The following is a 25,946-nucleotide window of genomic DNA, read 5'->3' as shown; positions in this document are numbered from 1 at the left end:
TCAGTTTGGTGGCAGAGAGCTGCCATGAGTAAATCCATTTTGCTTGGCTCCCTTAATTCAGTATAAGAGGTCAATCCAAACTAATCCTTCCCATAAACCTTATTTCTAGGCTCCCCATATTCCTTGGCTTATAGCCTCTCTACCACTCATGTCACATCCAGAAATGTGAAGGATGCCCACGGCCATCTCTCTGGTGTCCCTTTTCTCATAAGGTCTCTGGAATTCCACCAGACCTACCATCTAGTAGAGGATAATCTTCCCATCACAGCATCACCAAAGTTGTAACCTTAACTGGAGCTACAACCTTGATTCCCTTTTTGATGGAACCTAACATAACTATAGGTTCCTAAGATTAGGAAGCAGACATCTTGAGTTTGCTTTGTGGCACTGGGGACTGGTCCAGAAAAACAGCATACTAAGCACACTCTCTGACTTCAGGAAAATGTTTAAAAGGTTGGCAGCTTGACAATTAAAACCCTCTATAATAATAGTAGTAGTTACTAACTACCATTGCTTGTTTGGTCTTTTAAATACATTTATTTTATTTTATGTACATGGGTATTTTGTCTGCATATATGTCTGTATACCATAGACTGTGTCTGCAGAGGACTACAGATGTCCTGGAACTGGAGTGGTTGTAAGCTATCATATAGGTGCTAGGAATTGAACCTGGGTCTTCTGGGAAAGCAGTAAATGTTCTTTTTTTTTTCTTTTCTTTTTTTTTTTCCGGAGCTGGGGACCGAACCCAGGGCCTTGCACTTGCTAGGCAAGCGCTCTATCGCTGAGCTAAATCCCCAACCCCTACAGTAAATGTTCTTAACCAGCTCTCAGACCCTGTTTGCTTTTGCGTGTGTGTACAAGCATACATAAGCATGTGAGTGTTCAGGTACATTTGTGTGCACATGCCTGTGGAGGCCAGTGGCCAGCCCTGGGTATCATTCAAGAAAGCTGTATACTTCCTTTAAGGCAGTCTCTCATTAGCTTAGCGATTAGATGATCAAGCCCCTGCGATTATGAACGTGCATCCCCACAGCTGACATTTTTATCTGGGCTCTCTGGATAGAATTTAGGACCTCATGCCTGTGAAGCAAATGCTTTATTGGACAAGTTACTCCCTACTCCTGGCTACCATTCACTGAGAGTTTTCTATGACTTTACCTGCTTCATTACATACCAAAAATATACCAATAATTTCCTTACAACCTTTGGAGAATGGGGATACTGTGTTCCTCTTTATAAATGAGAGAAAATAAGATGTCCGGGCTCACACCTCTGGAGTGGTAGGGTTAGGATCGGAATTAGGTTCTCCGCAGCCTATTTAACTAACCTCTAACCATCTGGTCCCTCTCCTATGAGGCTCCAATTTCAGGGGTGCTGTCCTCAAACCTTAAAGTCCATTCTCACCAAGTCTATAAAATCAGTTTCAAAGCTATTCCATCAGAGATATTTACCCCAGGCCCTCACTAGGAACCTCTTACTGTCCCTTGGGGGGGCCACACAGATCTCAGCTGCTCCTAGTAAAGCATTTTGTTCCTGATAAAGCGGTGGTATTTGAAGGGACACTGTTTTTCCCCAAATTCTAATCCCTTTCAGATCAGGAACCATCCCTTCCTCGTTTTTGCCCCTCACAGTAACTTGTCCAGTTCATTCTGCATTTATAGACATTCAGTGGGATACTTTGAATCAAGTGGCTCTGAAAGGTCACTCTTTGGGTGCCCTCTCCACTGCTCCCCACTCTAATTGCATAGCAACTGCTGATAAAACAAAAAGAACACACAAGAATGATAGTGTTGAGTTCAAAAAACATGATTGCCATCTCTGGGGCCTTCAACTAAATGGGAATACAGAATCCTGGACAGAACTGAAGCTCCAGGCTTCAGTAAAGATGGGGAGGGGACAGCCAGGCACAGAGGGCAGAAAGTCCTCCAGGCAGCGGGAGCTAAAGCCACGTTCAGTGGTCAGGGACTGGGGTGACATCCTGCCCTGCAGAATAAACCTGGAGGAATAAGACAACTTACTGACTGCTGCCCAGGGCGACAATTATTCAGTTGTAAAAAGAAAGCTTTAGAACTGAAAAGATAGCTCAAAGGGTAGGGGGCTTGCCTAGCACTCAGGAAGGCCTGGGTTTGATCCTCAGCACTGCAAAAACCTGGACATGTGGACACACCTGTAATCCTAGAATTCAGGTGTTCAAAGTCATCCTTGGTTACACGACAAAAGTGAGCGCTATGAGACCCTATCAGAAACAAGGGCCTAGAGCCAGACACAATGGCGTACACCTTGGATCCCAGCACTCGGAGGCAGAGCAGGTACATTCCTGTGAGTTCAAGGCCAATCTGTTCAAGTGGTTCAAGGCCAACAAGTTCCAAGACAGCCAGAACTACATAGAGAAAGCCTGGTTATTTTAATCCAGGAACTAAATAGTCTAAGGCAGGATAGGAACCCTGAATTGGGATTAAAATAATCTCAACAATACTGTGGTGTTAGGGTGTTGTGTGGGTGCTGTGGTGTTAGGGTGTTGTGTGGGTGCTGTGGTGCTAGGGTGTTGGGTGGGTGCTGTGGTGCTAGGGTGTTGTGTGGGTGCTGTGGTGCTAGGGTGTTGTGTGGGTGCTGTGGTGCTAGGGTGTTGTGTGGGTGCTGTGGTGCTAGGGTGTTGTGTGGGTGCTGTGATCTTAGGGAGTTGGGTGGGTGCTGTATTGTAGTTCGTGCCTGTAGTTCATACTGCCTGGCTAAAGAGTTGCTTGTACTCAGGAGTTGAGGCCAGCCTGAACAAGACAGAGACACTGCATTGTTGTTCTCTTTCTCCTCCCTCTCTTTTTAAATCCTATTTCTTATTTTGAGACAGTATAGATACCCAGACTGCCCTTGAACTCATTTTGTAGACCAGGAAGGCCTTGAATTTCCTGCCTCTAAATGCATAGCTGACACTGTGAGCCTATGCCACTAGCCCCATCTCTCTTGGGGTTGGTTGGTTTGTTGGTTGGTTAATTGATTAGTTTTGAGACAGGGTCTCAAGTAGCCCAGACTGGACTTGGACTTGCTACGAAGCCAAGGAAGACCTTGACCACCTGATCCCTGTCTTCACCAGCCACCTATAGGGCTGAGTGCCAGTCTCCTGTCTCCCTGCTTTCCAGGTGCAGACGGACTTCCACAGTTTCTGTGAACATAAGCTTTTGGGCATAAAAAACAGAGCACAGGCTCATTTGTATTCCTCTTGATCAAGTCTGCACTTAGGGGATGAATTTAAAGCACCAGGGGAGGCAAACTCTGACAGTTGTGACAAAGGAGTGGCTGGTCTTCAGTGCTTGAAAAGCTTGACCGAGGTGACTTGGAAATCCAGGGCTCCTGCTGGATACACATGGGTCACTTCTCCTGAGGCCTGCAGCTCTGCTTAATCAACTGGGCGCCTGCTCTACTCGCAGCTGGAGAATTGCCACGCCGAGGACAAAGACAATGGTGTCCCCTCAACCCGGCAGAGCCTTTCCCTGCCAAGGCCTGGGCAAAGAGAAGTTGCATGTGACCCTGTGTGTGACCCAGCCCCTGAATGGGCTCCAACTCATCCTCCCAGCCCTGGAAGTCAGAGGTTCAGCAGGCTCAGGAGAGGCCCAGGGTCACTGCAGGCCTTCCCAGTACTTTGACTTAATTTAACGTGTACACATGTATGTCTTTATACTACATGTATACCCAGTGCTCAGAGGCCAGAAGAGGAGGATGGATCCTCTGGAATTGGAGTTACAGATCTGGTTGTGAGTCACCATGTGGGTGCTGGGACTTGAACTCAGGTCCTCTTAAAAAGCAGTCAGTGCTCTTAACTGCTGAGCCATCTCTCCACCCCTTGCATGTATCTTCTTTATTGTGTATATTTTTGTATGTTACTGTGGGCTTGTGCATGTGAGTGCAATCACCCTAGAAAGCTAGAGGCATGAGATCTCCCTGAAGCTGTGGTTACAAGCTCTTGTGAGACAACTCGCATGGGTGCTGCAAGCTCAAACTCAAATCTTCTGTAATTATGCAAATAACAAATAAAAATACTATAAGAAAATTAAAAATTAAAACTTTAAATACAGAGATTAAATTTACTCCTTGCTTTTCTATTTGTATTATATTGTTAGATAATCATGTAAATAAAGACTTTTTAAAAACTCACTGCACTGGGTTCGGTCCCCAGCTCCGAAAAAAAGAACAAAAAAAAAAAAAACAAAAACAAAAACAAAACAAAACAAAACAAAAACTCACTGCACATTTCGTAATTACTAATAGAACTTAGTCCGTGGAGTCCTTAGTCCTTAGTCCTTCCCAGCAGCTATGCCTACAGTAAATGGTGAGCACCTTGGAGACACAAGCTAAAGCCAGATGAGGTCCTGTGTACCTGTAATCCCAGCACATGGGAGGTGGAGTTAGCAGGATTTTGGGGTTGAAACCAGCCTGAACTACATAGTGAGATGTTGCTAAGAAAAAAGGGGGCTGGAGAGATGGCTCAGTGGTTAAGAGCACTGACTGCTCTTCCAGAGGTCCTGAGTTCAATTCCCATCAACCACATGGTGGCTTGCAATCATCTGTAATGGAATCCAATGCACTCTTCTGGTGTGTCTGAAGACAGCTACAATGTGCTCATATATACATTAAATAAGTAAATAAATAAATCTTTAAAAAAGAGAAAAAAGGAGTCAGGTATAGAGTGGGGTGTGGTGAAGCACACCTTTAATCCCAACATCTGGGAGGCTGAGGCAGTTGAAGGCCAACCTGTTCTACAGAGTGAGTTCCAGGACAGCCAGGGCTCCACACAGAAACCCTGTTTGGGAAAGAAGAAGAAAAAGAGAAAGATTTTTTAAAAGCAGGGAAGAGTTGGGAGTGGTGGCACAGGATTTTAATCCGAGCATTAGGAAGACAGACAGGTTAGTCTTTGTGTTTTAGGCTAACCTGGTGTCATAGTGAGTCCTAGACCAACTAGAGCAACACAGTGAAACAAACAAACAAACAAACAAAACAAAGAAATTAAGAAAACTGTAGTAACACACTTGTTTTGAGTCAGGGTCTCTCTCTCTCTCTCTCTCTCTCTCTCTCTCTCTCTCTCTCTCTCTCTCTCTCTCTGCCTTTCTCTGTCTCTACTACCCTCTCAACTCCCCTCTGCATGCCCTGAATAAACTCTATTCTATACTAAACAAACAAACAAACACCTCTGGCTGCCCATTCAAGGTGCTCCCAGGAATGCTGAGAAGAGGTCATTGCTCAGCTAACCTCCCATTTACTTCATTCCTGGAGAATCCTCCCTCTGCCTCTCTCTTGTCCTAGAGCATAGAGGTTAAATACTTACTTTTGGGAACACTGTATTGGAAGAGCCTAGCCACAGTTATCTAGCACATGCCAGGTTCCTCACAAAGAATTACTTGAGAAGCAGGGACTTCTGGTCAACAACTCCCAATGTTTGTTATCTCTCAGCTAATCTCTCTCTCTCTCTCTCTCTCTCTCTCTCTCTCTCTCTCTCTCTCTTCCACACACACACACACACACACACACACACACACACACACACACCATTTAAACAGTTAAAGCTAATCACAGCAAGAAATATTTGAAAAGCTACTTGCATGGCATTTAATTCAAGTCTAATTAGCTATGTGGGAACCTGATCTGTAGAACCAGCAACAGGTTTTTCAGGACACTTGTTCCAGGAAGGGCCTACCTCATTCCATTGCCCTCAGCCAGCAGGGCTGTGGCTCTGCCTCTCCCAGTTTCCACCCCAGCAGAGGCATGATGTGCATGTCTCCTATTGCAGAGGCCCAGGTGCTCACACTGAAACTAGGTTGCAGGTGGAAATACTGGGAAGGAACTCTGTTTCTGGGATTTCTAATCTTCAAGAGGCTCACCTTTCTTTGACTACTGATTCCCAGGCTCCCTCAGGGGTGAAGAGATGAGGACCCAAGGAAATTTTGGCAGTGGGTGCAGAAAGCTTCTGTTCCAACTTAAATGTCAAAAATGTTTGCATTTCCCAAAGTCCAGTGGGAGTTATTACTGTTGGGTGGTGGGATTACAGGTATTCTACACCTTCACAGTTGTCTACAAAGATTATATATTATCGTTAACATGGCGAGTTACTGGGGTCTAGTCTGCTTATGAGAAGCACGTTATGTTTAACTCAGAAAATTTAGGAAACAGGAAGAAAAGGTTTCCTTAATCATACTCTATAAAGATAACTGTCTACACTCTGTGGCATGTCTTTTCTAGACTTCTCTCTATGCAAAGATGCTTCATTGTTTGTGATCAAAAGGGGGAAAAAGTAAACATTTAAAAGGCAAAGCCTTGGGTTGGGCATGGTCACACATGCCTTTTTAGACAAGGCAGGTCCATCTCTGTGAGTTCCAGACCAGCCGGGGACACCTACTTAAGACCCTATCTCAAAACAACAGAAAGTCTGAACCACCAATATTAGTAATTTAGAAAACAAAACAAAGCTTCGATTCTTTTTTTTTGTTTCAATTTTATTGTTTTGAAACAGCAACTTAATAGCTTGGAAATGTTCCTAACAGCCCAAGAGCCTGCCTCTGCATTCCAGGAGGTTTGCAGTGCGGTGCCTAGACCCCAGCCCTGGTTCCAGGAACTTTTCTTACCCACATCAGCCATCAGGTGTATCTCTCTCTTAAGACTTGGGACAAGTGATATCCATTCAGAGAGGATGGTAGACCTAAGGGTCACCATGTGGAAGGGCTGGGCTCAGACAAAACTGCCTGTTAGTTCTGGGATGTTTGGGGGCTTGGTAGCATGCTCAGACAGACTGTAGAAGCTTAGAGGGGTCCTGAAATGCCTGACTCCTGGGCCAACCTCTTAGCACCCCCTCCATCTGGCAGACTCAGACCCTGCCTTTAGGAGTCGGATCTCGGTAGTCTTTGTCCTCGTGCATCCCTCAGCCACCCAGTCAGTTCCAGGCCATGGCAGGGTGGGGAATCAGGAAGGTGATGAGGATTCGGACCTGAGAATATCCCACCATTTCCTGTCATGGGGCTTAAGGACCTAAGTGTGCCAATCCCTTCCTAATCGTCACCTAAAAGGGAACAATACAAGGACATCTCTTTGTGACGTAGAGGGGCAAACCTGGCATTTAAACTCAGGTGTGGTGGGCAGTGCTGAGCTCCAGGCTGCAGGCGGCTCCAAGCATGCACTAAAGTAGGAGCAGCTCAGCCAGGAGGGTAGGGGCCCACAGGGCTGCTGCTACCCTCCCTTACTGCCATCCACACCCATGGTACCCATGGAAACACAGCCACCCTCCCCTCCTGCCAGCTGCCTGCATTCAGGCAACCAGATCTGGCTCACCTCCTCTAAGCCAAGGCCTGAACTGATGCCAGGCTGGCCAGAGCGGCTGCAGGAAGAACTGGGATTGGGCAATTTGGTCAGTCCAGGTCCCAGCACAGCTTGGGAGGACTACCACAGGAGCCTCCATACCTTGCTGCCTGGGCTGTGATCAGACGGGGCCTAGTAAGCCAGCGCAATGGCCGGCAGAGCCAGGGGGCCCCAGCTGTCCTCTGCCTGCAGGTTAACAGCTACTGTGAGGCAGTAGCCCTTGCTGCAACAACAAAAGCCTCTGGTTCTCGTTGAGGGGGCTTTCTGGCTGCTGCTCCAGCTGCCCTGGTGACTCGGCCAACCCTCCAGGGCTGAAGATGTACCGACAGTCACTGGGGATGCCACCTATTGCCCCCATGCCACTGCCATCCCCCGCCTCGCTGCTAGACTGCTCTCCACAGGGCAGCTCGGGACTGCCATTCTCAGCAGGCTGCCCAGCTCTCTCAATGTTGATGTACAAGGGGTCCTGGCTGGTGGACAGAACAGATAGGTGGCCCAGAATGTTCTCCAGTTCCATTCGCAGGCATGTGAAGCTTGGGCGCTGCTTTGGGTCGGCACTCCAGCACTGGTACATGAGATCATACCTGAGGTAGGAAGAAGAAAGGGACATAGTAGCCACAAAGCAGAGGACCTCTTAGTCATAGACACTGAGACGGGAAAACAACCTTTTTTTCTGGTTTTTCTAGACAGGCTTGCTCTGTGTAGCCCTGGCTGTCCTGAACTTCACTCTGTAGACGAGGCTGGCCTCAGAGATCCACCCACCTCTGCCTCCTTAGTCCTGGGACTGAAGGCATGCACCACTACCAGGCTGGGAAAACAATTCCCTAACTAACACTACTGTAGAAGAAAAACTATGCATGGGGTTAAAATGCATGCATTTCGTGTATGTGTGTGTGTGTGTGTATAAATGCATACATGCTCATGCATGTACCACAGCATACTTGCTGGAAGTCAAAGGACAAGTTTCAGGGACCGGCTCTCTCCTTCTACCACATGGGTCCAAGGGATCAAAGTTAACCCTTCAGGCTTGGCAGCACCTTTACTGGCTCAGCCACCCTGCCAGCCCTACACGGAACGGTTCCTATTTGAAAATACGGAAATTAAAGCATGGAGAGGTGGCTCAGCAGTTCCTAGTAGAGCCTTTGCGAGGGACCCAAGTTCACCACCTGCTTCTGCCTCCTGAGTACTGGGATTACAGGCCTGGGCCACCACCGCCCAGTTTAAAAAGAAGTCTTTAAAAAAATACTACTGCAACTTGATAAGCCAAAGTAGGCTGATATCCATGGGAGGCCTCCCCTTCTCTGAGGAGAAAGGGAAGGGGGATGGAAGGAGGGAGGGACGGAAGGTGAGAGGAGGGACTGGGAGGACAAGCTGCGATCGGGATATGACAGAAATAAATTAGTAATAGTAAAAATAATAAAGAATATGCAAAAAAATCCCTAATGAAGTAGCAAGTAACAGAGCAGGCTTTCATGTGATGCACAGCTGTAACCTTGGCACTCGGTGGGTGGAGCCCAGAGGACGGGCACCGGTTTGGGGCGGGCTTAAGATACAGTTTGAGTATGAGGCCAGCTAAAGTAACACAGCAAAGCCCTGGTTCAAAAAATAAAAAACAGGGGGTTGGGGATTTAGCTCAGTGGTAGTGCGCTTGCCTAGCAAGCACAAGGCCCTGGGTTCAGTCCCCAGCTCCGAAAAAAAGAAAAATAAAAAAATAAAAAAATAAAAAATAAATAAAAAACAGGACTGGAATGCAGTCAGTTGGTAGGATGCTTGCCCAGTGTGCACAAAGGCCGGGGTCTGACCTCCATTACCTCATAACTGCTACACTGCTGTAATTCTGGCACTTGGGAGGTGGAGGCAGGAGGATTCGAAGTCTAAAGTACCTCTCAGCTATACAGCTGGTTTGAGTCTGGTCTAAGATAAGTGAGACCATTGCAAACAAATTCCCCAAAGTCACATAACTATGATTTGAAGCCACAGAGGCCAGTGCCCAGCTTTTTTCTGAGCTGTCTCAGGAAGGGACTAAAATAAAAGTACTTTTGTCTTACACAAAAAGACTGGAGTCAGGATTGTTTTTCTTGTCTTTTGACCTAGGGCCTAGAGTATATTAAGCAAGTACTCTCCCACTCAGTTATCATATCCCAGACCCTGGACTCAGGGTTCTTTTGAGGGGGCAGACATGTATATTCCCTCTTTTGTCCCAAGTCTATGTGAGGCAGCACCCACTCATGTACATCTTCAGAAAGTTTCCAGTCCTCTGTCTCTGCCAAGAATACCCTGCCGCACTTCTTTCTCTATCCTTCAAATTCTCTTACAGCTCTCACTGTTTGCATGTGCACAGACACACACACACACACACACCCTTCTCCCCTTGTGGGGAAGGTTTCAAACAAAGTGCAATAAACAATGCCTGACTTTTGTCCATGGCAAAAGCCCCAAGTACTATCTCACAAAAAGCCTTCCTAATCAGGGTTCCAATTGCAGAAGAATCATGCCAGACCCCAGGCAGGCTGTGGGAATGGTCCACAACTACGAGTGTATGGCCAGACTGGGATATAATTCTCAAGGCTGTGCTAGAGGCCAACTGGCGCCCTTTCACAGGCTGCCTGGTGGGAGGCCAGTGTCCGCCCACCCTTCATTGACAACAGCAGCTCCAGTCTGGGAGAAGGCTGAGCCAGGGTCTGTCCCTACTGCTCCTCACAGCGCACACAGCTTCTGCAGCTCTAGAAGAGGGCTGAGACCAGTGCAGGCACAAGGAGATCTGAGCTTTCACCGTCAACAATGAGCTCTGCTGCTGCTTACACTTAAACTTCCATTTGAAATGTGAGTGAGGGGCTGGCTGTGCTCAGCGGAGGGGCTGGCTGTGCTCAGCGGAGGGGCTGGCTGTGCTCAGCGGAGGGGCTGGCTGTGCTCAGCGGAGGGGCTGGCTGTGCTCAGCGGTGGAGCACTTGTTTATCATACAGTCCCGAAGTTCTATTCTTAGCACCACAATAAATAAATAAGTAAGTAAATGATTTAATTCTTTTTCTTTTGGTGCCTAGGCCCAGGCACTTCAAACCCACCGCCGATAGAAGACTACTGTCATTCAGGCTCAGCTTTTATGTGTTCTCATGGCTGCAACATTCTGGAGACCCAACCCCCAAATCACAAAAGGAACGTGTATTTAGTTCCCTGGACCACTCTACTCTGTGTTGATTGGAGTTAGGCAGTAATACTAGAACAGACCAAACACAGTTGATTTCAGGGTTCAGAGCATAAACACTGAAGCCACAAGGATCTGGGTTTGAGTGCTAACTTATTCACATAATAGTCATGTGTCCCTGGCCGTGTCATTTAACCTCTTTAATCCTATTTCCTCATCCACAAAATGAAGAAAATAAGCCTTCTCCTTATAGGGCGAACAGAGGATTGCCTGGGAGAATACCTAAAGGGCTCAGCTAGGTCAGTGACAATTATGTCACCCTCTCAAAAGGGTTTGTTTAACCTATTTTGAAGTCCCGCCCTGCTCCACAGTACTTTGGGTTGGTAGCAAAGAAAAGGATTGGTTTTCTTCTTCCCAGGATCTCAGGATTCTTCTTCAAGGGGAAGCTGAAACCAAGGAAGAAGCCCTGCTCCTTCCCCAGCTTATCCTGGTCAAGAAAAGTCAGTCAGTCAGTCAGTCAGTCAGTCAGTCAGTCAGTCAGTCAGTCAGTCAGTCACAGGCTGCTTGTTCTTCCTGAGGCCCTGTGCAGCACTGTGGGAAGAGACAGGTTACAAGACCCAGGTTTATAGACCCAGGTTCCCAAAAGGTGACAAGGAAACCTGGACTGCCACTCAACTCTCTCCTCTGCCTTTCATGGTTCCTGTTTCACTCAGACTGGAAAAGCCAGGGGCAGGAAATACGGGGTAATAGCCAGGCATGGTGGCTCATGGCTGGGACTCCAGAGTTTAGAGGCTAACCTGAGCAGCCTAGGGACATTGTCTCAACATTCTCCCATTCAGAAAACAAAAGAAAGGGGGTAGAGGGAGAATGAGAGGGGGAGAGAGAAAGAAAACAGGGAGTTTCCGGGAAAATATGTAATATGAGGTAGAGATCAATCCTCACATTCAACCACGAGGCCCAAAAGAAGGACTAACAAAAGTAAGGTAGAGGTTCTGAGCTCATCCTGGAAGACCTGCTACAGTAGCAGCCATGAGCCAAATCTCCTTCTATAACCCACTACCCAGGGTACTCACACTTCCTCCATGCACTCCGGAGGCTGCTTCAGGCGGTTCCCGCCGATGAGGTAGTTGTAAATCTCAGCATTTTCGATGCCAGCATATGGCGTCTGCCCACGAGTCATGATCTCCCACATGGTCACCCCGAAGGCCCACTGGTACAGAACGAGGGTTGGGGAGGAATGTTACTGGGTTTCCTGAGCCAAGCAGAGCCGCATCCTGGGATTCAAAGGTCTCATAGCTAGACAACTAAAGCTCAAAGAGCAGAACTTTAGTGGTCCTTTTGGAGTCCTGCACATCCACCCACACACTAATCTACCCTATTCACATTACCAAGCCCCACTGGGCCACCCAGCTCACCACATCGCTGTGTACAGTATACAAGTTGTCAGCCAAGCTCTCCAGGGCCAGCCACTTGACAGGCAGTTTGGAGGCACAGCCCTGACGATAATAGTCCCCGCTATAAATTTTCCGGGAGAGTCCAAAGTCAGCCACACACACTGTCATGTCCTCTGCCAGCCTGAGAGGGGTATTGAGAGACAGACTCAGTCTTCCCCATGCTCAGAGTCTTATTAACCCCATGCATAGGAGGTTCTATCCAAGGCAGGAGGTGACATCAGCAAGTGCCAGGAGGCACTAGCTGTCTCCCACCCATCAGGCCACCAGAATTCCTACATGCAATTCCGAGCTGCTAGGTCTCGGTGGATGAAGTTCCGGGAGCTCAGGTACTCCATGCCACAGGCAATGTCCACCATGAACCGGACGAGGGTCTGGAGGGGCAGGTTCTGGTAGACAGACAGGACAAGATCAGGTTGAAGCTCTCCACTCTGTGTGGGGCATAATGAATGAAATTCTCTGGCCTGAAAGCCTAAAGACTATCATAATAACCACTGAAAAGGAGATAGGACCCTCTAAGGAAGCTGTGGCAAGCCTGCCAAAGAGCTGCAGAATCAAATTTCTTCCCCCAAAAACATCTTTGCCTGATTTAAAATTCCCAGCAGGGCTTCGAGGAAAAAGGAAGCCATTTTAACTGTAGTCAGGCTCTGACCCCTCTCTCCATAAGCTCCCTGAGTCCTGCCCTTTCGGCAAGCCTCTTCTCCCCAGCTTCTGTCCCTTTTACAGGGATCGGTCTCCCACCCAGTTCCTCCTGGCCACCCCCACCTGAGGCACTCACAAAAGGGTTCTCCCCAATTCGGGAGGCGAGCAGAAAGGCATGCAAGTCTCCGTGCTTCATGAAGGGCAGGATGACCATGGGAATGGGGAGACGACCTTTAGCCCTGCTCCGGAGGCTCACTCCTGGGAGACAAGGGAAAGTCAAGAACTGGGCACACAAAGACCTAAGGACAGCTAGGTATCTGCCACAGGCCCTCCCTACCTCCTGGCTTCCATCTCTAGCCCTGGCACTGTTACTCCTGCCTGGGGACTACCCATGAAGGGCTCTGCTCGGCCTGCTGGCCCTTGCTCTGAGTGTTACCTCCTCTGTTTCTCCTCCGCCCACATGAGCAGTTTGGAGCTCAGCTCCTTCCAGCCAGATTTCAGACAGGACCTCACCAACTACCTGCTTGCTCACTGGGTAGCCAAACTTTTCTCCTCCAGGCTACCCTCTCACGTTGGTGGAGCATATTTTTAGCCCTATTCTATATCTGCCTCCTCCAAATGGGCTCACCAACAAGCTTGGCCACGTGTGGATGGTCAAACTCCTTCATGCAAGCTGCTTCTCTCAGGAACTCTTCTATGTCGCTTGAGGCAATGATGTCAGCTGGGAGAAAGGAAGGGGAAGGAATGGAAACAAGACTCACCACTCACTGCCGCCCACCCAGGGCTCCTAGAACTTACAGAAGCCCTGGGCTTCACAGGGGGCCAGGGCTGGTGCTTTCTAACTTTTCCTTTGCCTGCTAACAATTCCCACTTCACTTTTTTATCCTTTGTTTGTTTGATCCAGGGCTCACTCAGCCTGGTTTCAGACCTGTGATCCTTCTGCCTTACCTTACTCCTCACCAGTACTAGAATCACCACTCCCAGCTTGAGTTTGTTTGTTTTGTTTTAAGATTTATTTATTTATCTTATGTCTATAAGTACACTGTAGCTGTTTTCAGAAACACCAGAAGGTTGTGAGCCATGGTGTAGTTGCTGGGAATTGAACTAGGGACCTCTAGAGTGCTCTTAACCACTGAGCCATCTCTCTAGCCCAGGTTTGAGGTTTTTTTTTTTTTGTTTGTTTTGTTTTGTTTTGTTTTGTTTTTTGGAGCTGGGGACCGAACCCAGGGCCAGGTTTGAGTTTTTAAATTCTTCTTTTAGGTCCCACTATATTGGCCAGGCTGGCCTCAAACTTGTAACAATCCCCTACCTCAGCCTCCCCGGGCCGAGATTTCCCTTTAGGAAGCTGGCCTTTCCCGTAGGTTTTGGCAGCTCAGGAGCTGCACCAATCACAGCTGTAATCACGAGAGTGAACGGTGAACACCGTCACCGCTGACGGCAGGGAGCAAAGCTGGGGCATGGATCTTTGCGTGGGCTCATGCTCTTGAATTATTCACGTGGTGCAGTCAGCATCCCTGCTCGTGCTGAGTAGCTTCTGGGGAATCTCAGGCAGAGTGGCGCCTGCTCCAGATCAGTCACTCCCTTAACCCCTCTCCCTACCCCGACGAATGCTATTGTCTAACTCACCTTTCAGCATCTTCACTGCCACTTTCACAAAGGAGCCATCTTCCTGCTTCAGCTGGGCTTCCCGCACTGATCCAAACTCTCCTAGGCAGGAAACCAACGGACAGGGCAAGATACCTCAGGCTCGGGGTTGGGGATTTAGCTCAGTGGTAGAGCGCTTGCCTAGCAAGCGCAAGGCCCTGGGTTCGGTCCCCAGCTCCGGAAAAAAAAAAAAAAAAGACACCTCAGGCTCCCTGTGCCCTTCCCTCTCAGGCTACTCTTCATACGGTCATAAAATCATTAGTTAAGGAAGGCTCTTAGAGGAGACTGTGTTGGGAATGGCTCCTTGCCTTTAACCATGATGATTCCTTATCCCTAAATCAGGCACCCATATGTATACCTTGTTTATAGGAACTAACCCAAATTCACGCCCTGGAAGCAAATGGAACAACCCACTCAGAGAGAGCAAACTCATGCTGGTCCCCCAGAACCCCCACACCTTTGCCCAACATCCGGCCGAGGGTGAACTGCTGCTCTGGGATGAGGACGTCCTCCAGCTTCTCCTTCAATTCATCGCTGATGCCCAGGCTATCCACTGCAGAGAGGAGGTGAAAGGGAAGCAGAGCTGCAGTCAAACCCACACTCCAGCCTACTGTCTCCCCCAGCTCTCCGCCCTCAGCACAGCGCCTGGATCTTCCACAACTGTGGCGATTAAACTCCACAAGCAATTTAGGGTGTCCCTTTTCATTACTCCAGGACTTATCAAGGTTCAGGCACTTTAGCTGGATAAATGAGTTGGTAAAAGGTAGCCTGTCTTTTTCCTTTTATGCTGCTCCAGCACTCACATGTAGCTTCAATGCGTTCAGGCCTTTCTCGATTGAAAGACCGGGCTGCCCGGAAGTGTACAGCTGGCTCCCCTCGGGCCATGACACTGTCAAAGGCTTGCCTAAAGAGAAACCCAGGACTTCAGGTAAATTACAAGGCCCCGTGTTACCGCCTCCTTCACTGGCCACAGTCCCACTTCCTTACCCGAACCGCGTCTCCTTGCGTCTCTTCCGAAGCAGGATGAGGGCCAAGGCAGCAGCTGTGATCAGGGCGGTGAGCACACCCAGGACCACAGGCACCCAGGATGTACGGCTGTGAGGAGGGCCCTGCCTCCCTGTGAGAGGGAAAGGCAATGTCATGAGCTGGGTTGACACCAAAATGTCCTTTCAGAACTGTCCCAGGATGGCCCCCTCACCTAGCCTTCCCAAAAGATTCCCTAAGCCCAAGCAGGGTGTTAAATCAAAAAGACCTTAAAGATTCAAGAGTTTGCACCTGAGCAGTGACAGGCTCTCACTGCTATCATGCTATCATCTGCAGTGTAACCAAAGCAAAGAGAGGAAAACCAAGACCGAAACACCAACCCTACTCTCATCCCCACTGCTTGACTCCTTAGTGTGTGTGTGTGTGTGTGTGTGTGTGTGCACGCGCGAGTGTGTTAGAAAAACCGGTGCCACTAGCCTCCTCCAATCAGTCGGTGTAATCCCTGAAAGCCTTGTGCCCTATGCCTTACCTGCATGGTCATGAGAAGACACCACCAGTGGTTGACTCCAGGGCCCATCACCAATTGCATTGGAGGCACACACACGCAAAACCAGGTCCTTCTGGGGATCCCAGTCAGTCAGATTGGCCGTAGTTCCTTCCACCATCAGCTCATCCTGTAGCCAGGAAAAGTCCCACCCTCACACTGAGCCTGAGGAAGCCTCCAGCTGGGCTGGGAGGGCAGAAGAAAGTTCAGCTAAGGAATCAGGGAATTTTAGGGGAGCAGTGAGTGTGAGGGGCTATAGAACACAATCCCCTGGGAGTCACCACATTCCTGCCGTGGACTGAGTGGGGGAGGCCTCTCTGAAACACAAACAAGCCTTGCGGCTGCAAGAAGATGACAGGAAGTCGAGCTGGGACTGTGGACAAAGCCTTATCTGTGCCCCCCTTCTGCACCACCCCCCCCTTGCAAGGGCCGGGATAGGCTTCCTGATTTGCATACAAAGTGGCCACAGGGCTATCCCAATGGAGAGACAAACCAATGAGACAGGAAGCTGCCCTTGCCAGGAGGTAGAGGGTATTCTGACTGTCTGTAGGAGTGCCAGACCCTCCATGGACATTCTAAAGCTTTTCTAAGTCTCGGGGCAGACACTCCAGCACAGTAGGGGAAGCAGAAGGGATCGTCTCTCTTACCTGGGTTCCATTTTCTTGGACCCAGGACAGCTTATAAGGTCCCAGGGGGCCTTCCCCAGGGTCCTCAGGAATCACTTCTTCCCATTCCAGGATAAGGCCTGAGTCAGTACGAATGGCGTGGAAATTCTGAGGGGCTCTGGCTGGCGCTGTACCAAAAGAAAGAAAGCTCTTAGGATTCCCTGCCCTCCCTACCATCATGATCCCACACCAACCAAGAGCTGAACAGCTTAGAAAGCAGAGGCTGAGGAAAGGGCTTGCCTCCCAGCTGCTAACAACTCTGTGTTGGAAGAAAAGCCTAGGCAGGACAGAAGCAGCCCAGCCCCCACATCTCTACAGTGTGACTCTTCATCGCCCTGGTACTGCTTGCCTTTCCCTCCCAGTCTCCCTTATCAGGCAGAGAACTTCGAGCAGATTCCTAGGACTTGCTGTGCCCTTACCTTGATGCACTTTCCCACGAAATATGTATATGGCTCCTTTTAATTGTGCAGGTCTTACTCTTGCCTGTCACCCAGGCCTTTCCAACCCAGAGCCCAGGGGCCTTATGAATGAACAGATTCATACACTTACTTAAAACATGAGTTCTCTTTTTAAACTAACTTCTGCAGTTCTCTAGTCTGAGCTTTATGGATAGCCTTGGTTACACTGTCAGATCCCAGCAGGATATTTTCTTTTCTAGGGGTCTTGGGGGATTGAACCTCTAGTCAAGAGATCAAGCAACCAATGAATAAGAGTTGTATCTATCCTGTCTTTTCCAGTTTGCTTAGCAGTCCTCCTATAAGAACTAAATACAAAGTGGTGTGCAGTAGGTGTTCAATAAGTGCTGCTGAATGAATGATGCCTTCCCTCTCCAGTCCTGCCCCTCTTGCTGAGTTCCTTACCTAGGCCCTTTGTCTGAAAGGGCACCCAGTCGCCATAGGGAGAAGGGCCCAAGGCGTTGGCACAGCGAACCCTAAGGCTGTAGTTGGTGGCAGGGGCCAAGTTCCGAAGCAAGCAAGTAAAGGGTGGCACGGGAACCACGACAGCAAGGGCCTCCCATTCTCCTGGGGCATGTGCCACCTTCGGAAACCAAAACCAAAACAAACAAACAACAAACAAACAGCACAGAAGCGATGATTAGATAAGCAGTCAAGTCTCGGAGATGAGAGGGAAGACGGGATAGGTATGGATGGCATGGGAGCTTGAACAAATGTTTCCTCCAAGTCTGTCAGCAAACAACTGCCCCAACTTGTCTCCACCCCAAGACCATCGCAGGTTCACACTCTGTATCTGCAGATAGTATTCCTTTTGCTTGGAATGGCCTGCTACTCCTAGAGAAGTCCTACTTACTCTGAGGCCGAGTATAAGCTCAGGTAGTAGACTGTTCTCGGGCAAGGAAGGCACTGAGTACAATACCCAGCAAAGAGTGGGGGAGTCAAGACAGGTGTCCCTTTTGCTGTTGTTTTTGAGACAGGATCTCACTGTGTAGCCCTGGCTGTCCTGAAACTCATTCTGTAGACCAGGCTAGCCCCACACTGAGAGATCTGCCTGCCTCTGCCTCCTGAGGGCTGAGATTAAAAGCATGTGCCACTATGCCAGGCTAGTATCACTTTCCTGATGTCTCAGCAACTCCAGAAACCTATGCTTGCCTATTTGTACTTAGTGCCTGATTGTTCCAGAGTACCTGCCATCTCTGTTTACTTGCTGCCCCAAAGCTCAGAGCTTCTCAGAGTGAGAAGAATGGGGGGCAGAGAGCCCTGTGAGCTGGCTTCTCTCCTTACATTTTAGGGGCCCAGAACAAGAATACAACCGAAGGCTTGTGTGTGTGTGCCTGGGGAGACAAGTTCAGTAGCAGAGTACTCAACATTAGTTCAAAAAGCTGAGTTCAATCCTTGGCATCCCCAACTCTCAATACACACAATCCTCATACCCCATGGTTCAGTACTTAAGCATTAAAGATCATCCAGCACACGTATTTATTTACTTACTTACTCAGAAGTGTTGGGGACCACATGCAGGCTTTATGTGAGCCAGACAAGTGCCATTCCATTGCGCTCTACTCTTGGTCTAGCTGCTTCTCATTGTCATAGTCTCTCTGACCCTCTCCCTTCCTCTAAGGGGGTTTCAGGAGCTCAGGCTGGCCTTGAATGCATTCTACAGCTAAGAATGTCCTTGGTAACACAATGCCTGATTTAGGTGGTGCTGGGGACAGAACCCAGGTCTTCCTAGCTGCTAAGCAAGCACTCTACCAGCTGAGCTACATCTCCAGAACAACCCCCTCCCCCAGAACCCTGGAAGAGCTGGGCCTCAGGAAGGAGCCCTCAGCATGTGGGCTTCCCGTGCATGGATATAAACAATGCTGGCTGTTCCCCACCATCAACCCCCAGTGGCTGCCATTAGACACAGAAGTACATACATCATAGCAAGGTCTACCTTTGGAAGGAAGGACCAGAGAAGAGGCCCATTCAGGCCTTAGACTCAGACCCAGAGCAGCCAGGGCAAGACATTCTGAATGTACAGTGTTATGTGGCAGTGAGGATGAACCAGATAAGCTTGTCCTTTGGCCCTGAAGACTCTGCCCTTGGGACAATGGGCTGTGGCCAGGGTGAAGCCAGGAGAGGGCTCATCCTGTCTAGGGGACATGATTAGAAAAGTTTCAAAGGTTCTTACTAAAGGACTGGAATACATAGGCACAGAAGTGATTGCTTAGCATGTGCAAAGCCTTGTGTCTATTTCCAGCACAGAAAAATTAATTAATTAATTAAAATCGCCAGGGTTTGGCACCCTTTCTCGTCCTCTTGTTCTCTTTAGGTGCAGTGGCAGGATGTATGAGGGAGGAATATCGGCTATGTTAAAAGAAAAACTCTTGGGGTTGGGGATTTAGCTCGGTGGTAGAGCACTTGCCTAGGAAGTTCAAGGCCCTGGGTTCGGTCCCTAGCTTCGGAAAAAAAAGAACCAAAAAAAAAAAAAAAAAGAAAAGAAAAAAAAAAGAAAAACTCTTTGATCTTCGTGCTGGTACAGGGTTTGCCTAGTATGTGATAGACTTGGGTTTGATTCTTAACATTGGGGCGGGGATGGGGGGGAGAGACTGAAAGAAAGAAAATACTCTTCTAGACACCCAAGCCTGCTCTGGATATGCTTCGCTTCCTAGCATAAAGAAGTCACAGGCCTGCAGCCCGTCTGCAGTGTCTGCCACTGAACTTAAAGGACTAGGAGAAGCATCTGAACAGAGCTGCAGACGCAGACTCTCAGGCAGGCCTAGTAAGTGTGCACGGCTCAGCCTACCTGTACAGTACAGGAGTGCAGCAGAGCTAAGCCATCAGCACCCGGCACCCAGGCCACACTAGCGTTGCTGCTGGAGATCGTTGTTACTGTGATGTTGAAAGGAGCTGCAGGCGGTGCTGTGGATAGGGACTTAGTGTCAGCACAGAGTGAAAATATGAGGGGAGGGAGAAAGGCATAGGAGTCAATGCTTGATTTTGTCCCAAGGCCTGGAGCACCTCCTAAAGACTAATCAGCCCATCCAAGGCATGTGGGGCATAAACCAGCCACCAGTAGGGCACTGTTTATACCTGGGAGGGGGCCCAGGCTGTGGGCAAAGGCTGGCTACCCAGACAAAGGGCCTGACCAAAGAATAAGAGGGCAAGGGGTGTTCTGGGACTACAAGAGGAGAAACTGGCAACTGCCCAGCTTCCTCAGATAAGTGCCTTTGCATACTGGCTTCTCTCCTCTGTCCCTCCCTCCTCCCTCCCTCCTCCTCTCGGCACCAACACTTTGGGTACCCTCTCTGCTAGGCTGCTGCCCCACCCCCATTCCATCTACAGAAGACAGAAACAAGGTTGAATAAAAGCCTTGACCATCTCCCGCTGGCTCCTTCCTTCCCTCCCTCCCTGGGACTCTGCTTCGTGATGGGAAATCTGCTGTGACGTCAGGATTCTATTTCTGTCTCAGCTGTGGCAGGGTCTCAGGTGCTCCCACTAGGAATGGGAGCTGTGCCAATTACTCCTCACCTGGAGATTCCTGCAGAGCCACTGCACGCTGAAAAGCCAGCCAGTTCTCCTGCTAGACAGCTGGCTGAGACCACCCCTGCCCTTTCTCAACACCCCCACCCCCTCCACCCCGGCCTGTGTCCCCCTACCTTGAAGGCGAATAATGGCTGGTCGGGAAGTGGCCAGGCCTTTTATGTTATGAGCTTCACAAGAAAACTCTGTGCGCTGGGTCACTCCTGGGGCCAGAAAACCTTAGTCAGCCCCCCAAGCAGCCACTCCCACCGAGTTTGAGTTTAGGAAAGAGGGACTTCAATTCAGGTTCTTGCCAGAACATCTTAGAAATCCCTCTAGCCAAAGGAAGGGGTTGGGCAGTGGGGTATGGTGAACTGGAAGGAGGACTTTGCAGTCTAAAAGGCTTGGATGGTGCCGTTTCCCCATCTGATGAATGGGAGAATTTTAAAGTAAGACTTAAAGTGCACTGTGCACAGCGAGAGCTCGGAAAAATGTTGTAACTGCGCCTCCCACCTTAATCCCACCTCCCACAAGCAGCACAGGGCACCTCCCTTTTCTGGCAACTCCCTGATTATGCACACCAGAGCCCTTTTGTTCTCTGCCCCATCACTGGAGACTCAGCTCCCCACGTCTGTGTCTTGTCTACCCAACCATCCTCAATTCTTTGTTTTCCTCCATTCCCCATGGTGCCCAGCACAGTGTGGTACGTGCAGTAGGAGTTCCACTGAGTGCTTATTATTACAGGGCTGACTGCCTGAGGGTCCTAACCACGCACATGTGGAGGGAAGCTGGAAGCTGCGAAGCAGCCTCCCCCTCTCTGAACAGATCCTGCCTTGGCACCAGCAGGTCCTACAGTACCTCTATCAAGATGCAAGTCCCTGGGGACTTCCCTTTCATGCTCAGACTCATCTGGAAACCGTACACTTAGTTTCACAGATCAGCAAATCTCACAAACATGTGATGGATAAGCTCAAGTTCTTGGGGGAAATCTAGGAGAATGTGCAGTGTGGCCGCTTGGGGTCTAACAGTATAGGATATGAACAGATACAGTGATTCAGGAAATTTTCTAGAAAGGCCCATCAGGTGAGGAGGCCCTGTATTTTTGTGCTGGCCTCCTCCTCCCCTTTACCCTCCCCCATTTCACTTTCTATAGCCTGAGCCGAGTCTTCTCCCAGTTTGCCAGACACTCCTCCCTAGCTCTGCGTGGGCTGGTTTCTGGCTCCTTCCCTGGGGAGGGGGAGGATGGGTGTCCCTGATCTCATATAGTTCCTCTCTCATGGCCAGCTGTGCAAGGACCAGACTGTTGTGGGCGCGGAAAGGAGGCCCCAGCACCCTCCTTAACCACACAGCAGGATCACACCTAATCAGCCCACCTAGCCAGCAGAGCACATCCAGCTAACAAGCTTAGCAACGGTACGGCTCACGCACCCTGACACTGGGATTTGCTCTGGACACTCAAGCGACAAACTCAGATTTATGCAGATCCCAACACTACGGTGCCCCACCCACCCCCAGGGCACTGACCCAGCTCACTCTTGGCTCAAAGACCCCTCCTGAGGCTGCTCACCTGTTACATTTAAAACAGAGGGAGAGGAAGCAGGTCCCCCAACCTTAGTGGGTCCTCTCCACCAGAAAATGGTTACGGGTTCTGGTGGACCCACAGCCTCACAAGACAGTTGAAAAGGGACATTGGGTGGCACCGCCAGATCTTTTGGTTCCACCGTGAAGAATGGCACACCTAGGGAGGAAAAGTGAGGGGAGTTAGCCTTGCCACCTCTTAGCTTCCTACTGCTCAAATCGCAAGTTCATTTCCATTTGAAGTACTCCGTAATGGGTAGTCACCACCGGACCCTAAAGAATGGGTCAGCTGCAGACAGTTATCAGGTGTGAGGAGGGGGCGGAATGGGCTTCCTTTTCCTCATCTTCCTCTTCTGCTGCCCCCTTAGGCAAGGCAGACTCTACTGCCAGCCCCCACAGTCCCTTCCCAGACTTGCTCTGACAGTCCGTCTCAGAGTACCGGAGAGGCCGGGGTTGGGACGTGGGGGAGGAGTACCCTAGGAGGGGGAGTGGGTGGAGCTTTAGCAGAGTTCTGCTGGCAGGCCCCAGCTCCGGTTCAGGGCCCTTTGTTACTTTCTTAGTCACTTTGTTTCCCAGGGCTGCACAGCTCTGAGCTCCAGCAGCTGCGAGCCTCCTTCCCCTCCCCCAACCCTCCCCCTTTGGTAGGTCCATTTGGCAGAACAAGGTCCAGCTTCTGATGAATGCTTGACAGTTTGAATGCTTGACAGAAGGCTGAAACAGACTGGACGTCAGAAACTGTGGGTCCTAGTAGCCTCCGTGGTTCCAGCAGGTAGGGTCCCTATAAGGTCTGGATGAACCTGCAGAAGTGGCTCTCAGCCTGTTGGTGGAGACCCCTTTGGCGAACTTCTAGCTCCAAAAATGTTTACATTATAGTTCATAATGATAACAAAATTACAGTTATGAAGTAGCAACAACAACAAAAAAAATATGGTTTGGGGGTCACCACAACGTAAGGAAGTGTATTAAAGGGTCACAGCATTGGGAAGGTTGAGAACCATTGGCCTAGGCCACAGAAGGCAGTAGGGCTTAAACTGAGCTCTCTTCTGCAGAGTTTTAGTCTTAGCTCCAAGCTAAATGGCCCACACAGCTAGTACTGCCTTCTCACCTTCAACAGTGAGCCATACTGACTGAGAGATCTTGGTTTCCTCCCCATCCTTCACCTGGCACCAGTACAGGCCGGCATCAGACCGCTCCGCTGACTTTAGGCTGTGGAAACAGGATATCAGGCTTACTTTTCAGAGTCAAGAGAGCCAGATCCTTTAATCCCATCACCCTAGAGCCTGAGACCTGACTGTGAGTTTGAGAGTAGACTTGTCTACACAAAGAGAGGGTGAGCTTGAAGCCAACCAGTGCTACATAGTGAAACCTTGTCTGGAGGGAAAAGGGGGGGGGGGGGCAACTCTGCTGAGCAGACTTAATGGGTTTATCATGGTTGTTTTCTAGAAGGTTCCACAGTTTGACAAATTTTAAGACCACAGACCTCTAGACATCAACAAAGCCTCAGTTCTCAGGACACAGGCTGTCTGTCCCCCAGCTGTCATCCCACTCCCTCCTCCACAGTCCTGCACCTGAGTAAGCCAATCCAGTTCTGTTCGCTTATTGAGATGGACACCTGGCTTGCATTCTGGACCACAGCGCCATCCTTCATCCAGTGTATGTCAGGGTCCTCCATCCCTTCCACACTGCAGTTAAGCTTCACTGGCTGCCCCTGAGACACTGTCATCTTCACTGGGGCTCCCATGAGCTTCAGGCCTGAAGGATGGGAGAGGGGATGTGTCTGCATGACTGAAATAGCCCTTCTCTCTGGGAACATCTCCCATTCACTCTCTTCTAGAAAGCAGTGTCTATATTAGAAGGTTCATTCTCAGCACCAAAGAAGCAGAGGCAGGATTCTGTGGGGAGGACGGTGACCTGAACCCAGGCTGGGAGAGAGGGTATGACAAGACTTCCAGTTTCCTGTTATTGCTCAGTTCCCTTAGCACCAAGGACTTCTTCCCCATAGCTCCCTAGTGCCCAATCGCCAGAAGGCAAACCGAGCTGAAACCGTGGAGACTTGTCACCTCCCGGAGCAGGCATCATCCTGGGCATGACTGCTCTACCCAACCAGTGCAACAGGCTGCCAGCTCTCTGCCCAGGGTGTCAGTCAAGCCCATGAACTGCTGCCAGTATCCCTGACTCCACCCTGTAAAATGAAGGGAGGCTGAGGAAAGGAAGGAGGGAGTGCTCCCCTGAAGTGGAGAACATATGGCTACAAAACCACGTCAGATCAAACACATGGCAGCCTTCCTGGCAGCCGCCTGCTCTATTAATACCTGAATGTGTGCTGGGGCGGGTGTTAGGAAGATGGAGGGCAGAAGGGAGGGGTGGGGCCCTAAGCAGAAGCCCCAAGACCCCCCCCCCTCCGAGATACTGTAGCATCAACAGGGCCCACTTATTAGACTCTTACCCTCCTCAGGCAAGGGTGGACACACATAAACACACGCCCACACGCACACCCTCCTGGCATGTTTTTAAACAGATGGGCAGGTGAAGAATATGCATGAAAGAAATCCAGACCTGTTCTCTCTGCTCTTTACTGTGTCACCCTAGGTAAATTCCTGGGCTCTCTGAGCATCAAATACGAACCTCGAAGCTCGAAGCTCGCAAATACTTTCCACTCTTTATCTTCCCTTCCTTGAGAGGCTAATGTGGCAAAGAACTCAGTTTAAAAAAAAAAATGCTAGCTGGCTGGCTGCTGCCGAAGAAGCCCGAAGAAGCCCGTCTCAATCCTACCCTTTCACCCTCACAGGACAAGGAGACATAGCTTCACACCCCTACTACACCCAGCAGTTCCAGATGTGTGCGGTGTGAACTTGCGGGCAAAGGTACTGCCCTTCTGTCTCAGGGAAATGCCTCAGTGGCTATGTGGCCACGTAAAGCTAATCTTCCCAAGGAGCAGTAACCTTCACTCAACCCAAGCTATTCAACATTCGGGTTTCCGGGAGCGCCAAGGGCCACAGGAACTAGAGTACGGCCAGAGGTATTTTAGAATCCAGCACCTTCTCAGCCCTGGGTGCTCAAACCCAGACCCTGTAGTTTCAAAGTGGGACCTCGGGGGTGTGCGGAAGGCAGAATGGGTCCTCAGGACTAAGGGAAAGGGAGCAAATAACTAGGAACATAGAGGCGGGAAAATACAGTCCTAAGCACCCCCGGCTGCCCACACCCCCCACTCCCTTCCTTTGCACCGAACCAGCCCCGGACGCGAGAAAGTTGGGGGCGGGGGCCGCGGCCGGAGGTCTGTCAGCCCACACCCGCTGCGTCCTAGCTTCGGCCTTCCAGCCCCGGCCACCGACCCCAACCTCTGGCTGGCCCAGGCCCGGGTCTCGCCCGCTACCGTCCCTCGGCTTCGCCCCTCAGCCGTGCCACTTATCAGCCCCCCGCTTCCCGCCGCCTCCCGGGCCACCCCTACCTGCGGCCGCGGACCCTGGGAGCAGCAGAGAGGCCAGCCCCGCCAGCAGCAGCGGCCGGAGCCCCGGCCGCCCCATGCTCCGCCTCAGCGCCATCGGCGGCGACGCCGCACCATGCCGGGCCCGGCCCGCGAGCGCCGAGTGGAGGGCGGCGGAGGAGGGGCGGGAGGCTCGCGGGAGGGGCGGGGGGCGGCGCTCGGCCGGGGCGTCCCGTACCCGCGGCCGGCTGGAGCCGCGGCCACCGCCGTCAGCAGCGAGGAGTCCCCGGGGCCGCGGCTGGGCCACCGTGCTCCTTCCACAGCCGCCGCCGCCGCCGCCGCTGATTCATGTTCTTCAGCGAGCCGCCGCCTCCTCCCGGCCCGCCCGCCCTCCGCGGAGCTCGTGCCGCCCCCCCGCCCCCCGCGCGCAGCCCCGGTGTCGAAAGCCGAGCGCTAACCTCGGCCCTTACCTCCCGACCTCCCGCCCACCTCCAGACCGCATAGCCCGACCCGCGTCCCGGCCACTCCGCTGCCGCTACGGAGGACCTGCTTCGCTCCCTGGACAGGCACCCGGCCAC

General features: G+C 50.5%; 1 protein-coding gene across 2 annotated transcripts; it reads right to left on the bottom strand.

Moving 5' to 3' along the window:
* Window positions 1-2,607: 2,607 nt before the first annotated feature.
* Tyro3 (TYRO3 protein tyrosine kinase) lies at window positions 2,608-25,946 on the bottom strand. 2 transcript variants are annotated; one of them, XM_039104341.2, is made up of 19 exons: window positions 25,839-25,946; window positions 23,513-23,696; window positions 23,050-23,150; window positions 21,934-22,104; window positions 20,504-20,590; window positions 19,651-19,766; window positions 17,268-17,445; window positions 16,390-16,535; window positions 15,728-15,872; window positions 15,202-15,331; window positions 15,018-15,118; window positions 14,672-14,767; window positions 14,197-14,277; window positions 13,199-13,291; window positions 12,707-12,828; window positions 12,208-12,317; window positions 11,893-12,052; window positions 11,551-11,687; window positions 2,608-7,919 (listed from the first exon to the last, which is right to left on the bottom strand). In XM_039104341.2, exons 2-19 carry the CDS (start codon window positions 23,683-23,685, stop codon window positions 7,529-7,531), a joined length of 2,538 nt encoding a protein of 845 aa, XP_038960269.1. In that variant the 5' UTR covers window positions 23,686-23,696; window positions 25,839-25,946; the 3' UTR covers window positions 2,608-7,528.

Source organism: Rattus norvegicus, chromosome 3, assembly GCF_036323735.1.
Source record: "Rattus norvegicus strain BN/NHsdMcwi chromosome 3, GRCr8, whole genome shotgun sequence".
Lineage (NCBI taxonomy): Eukaryota > Metazoa > Chordata > Mammalia > Rodentia > Muridae > Rattus > Rattus norvegicus.
The sequence above is the reverse complement of the archived record's forward strand: the minus strand, read 5'-3'. Positions and strand labels throughout refer to the sequence as shown.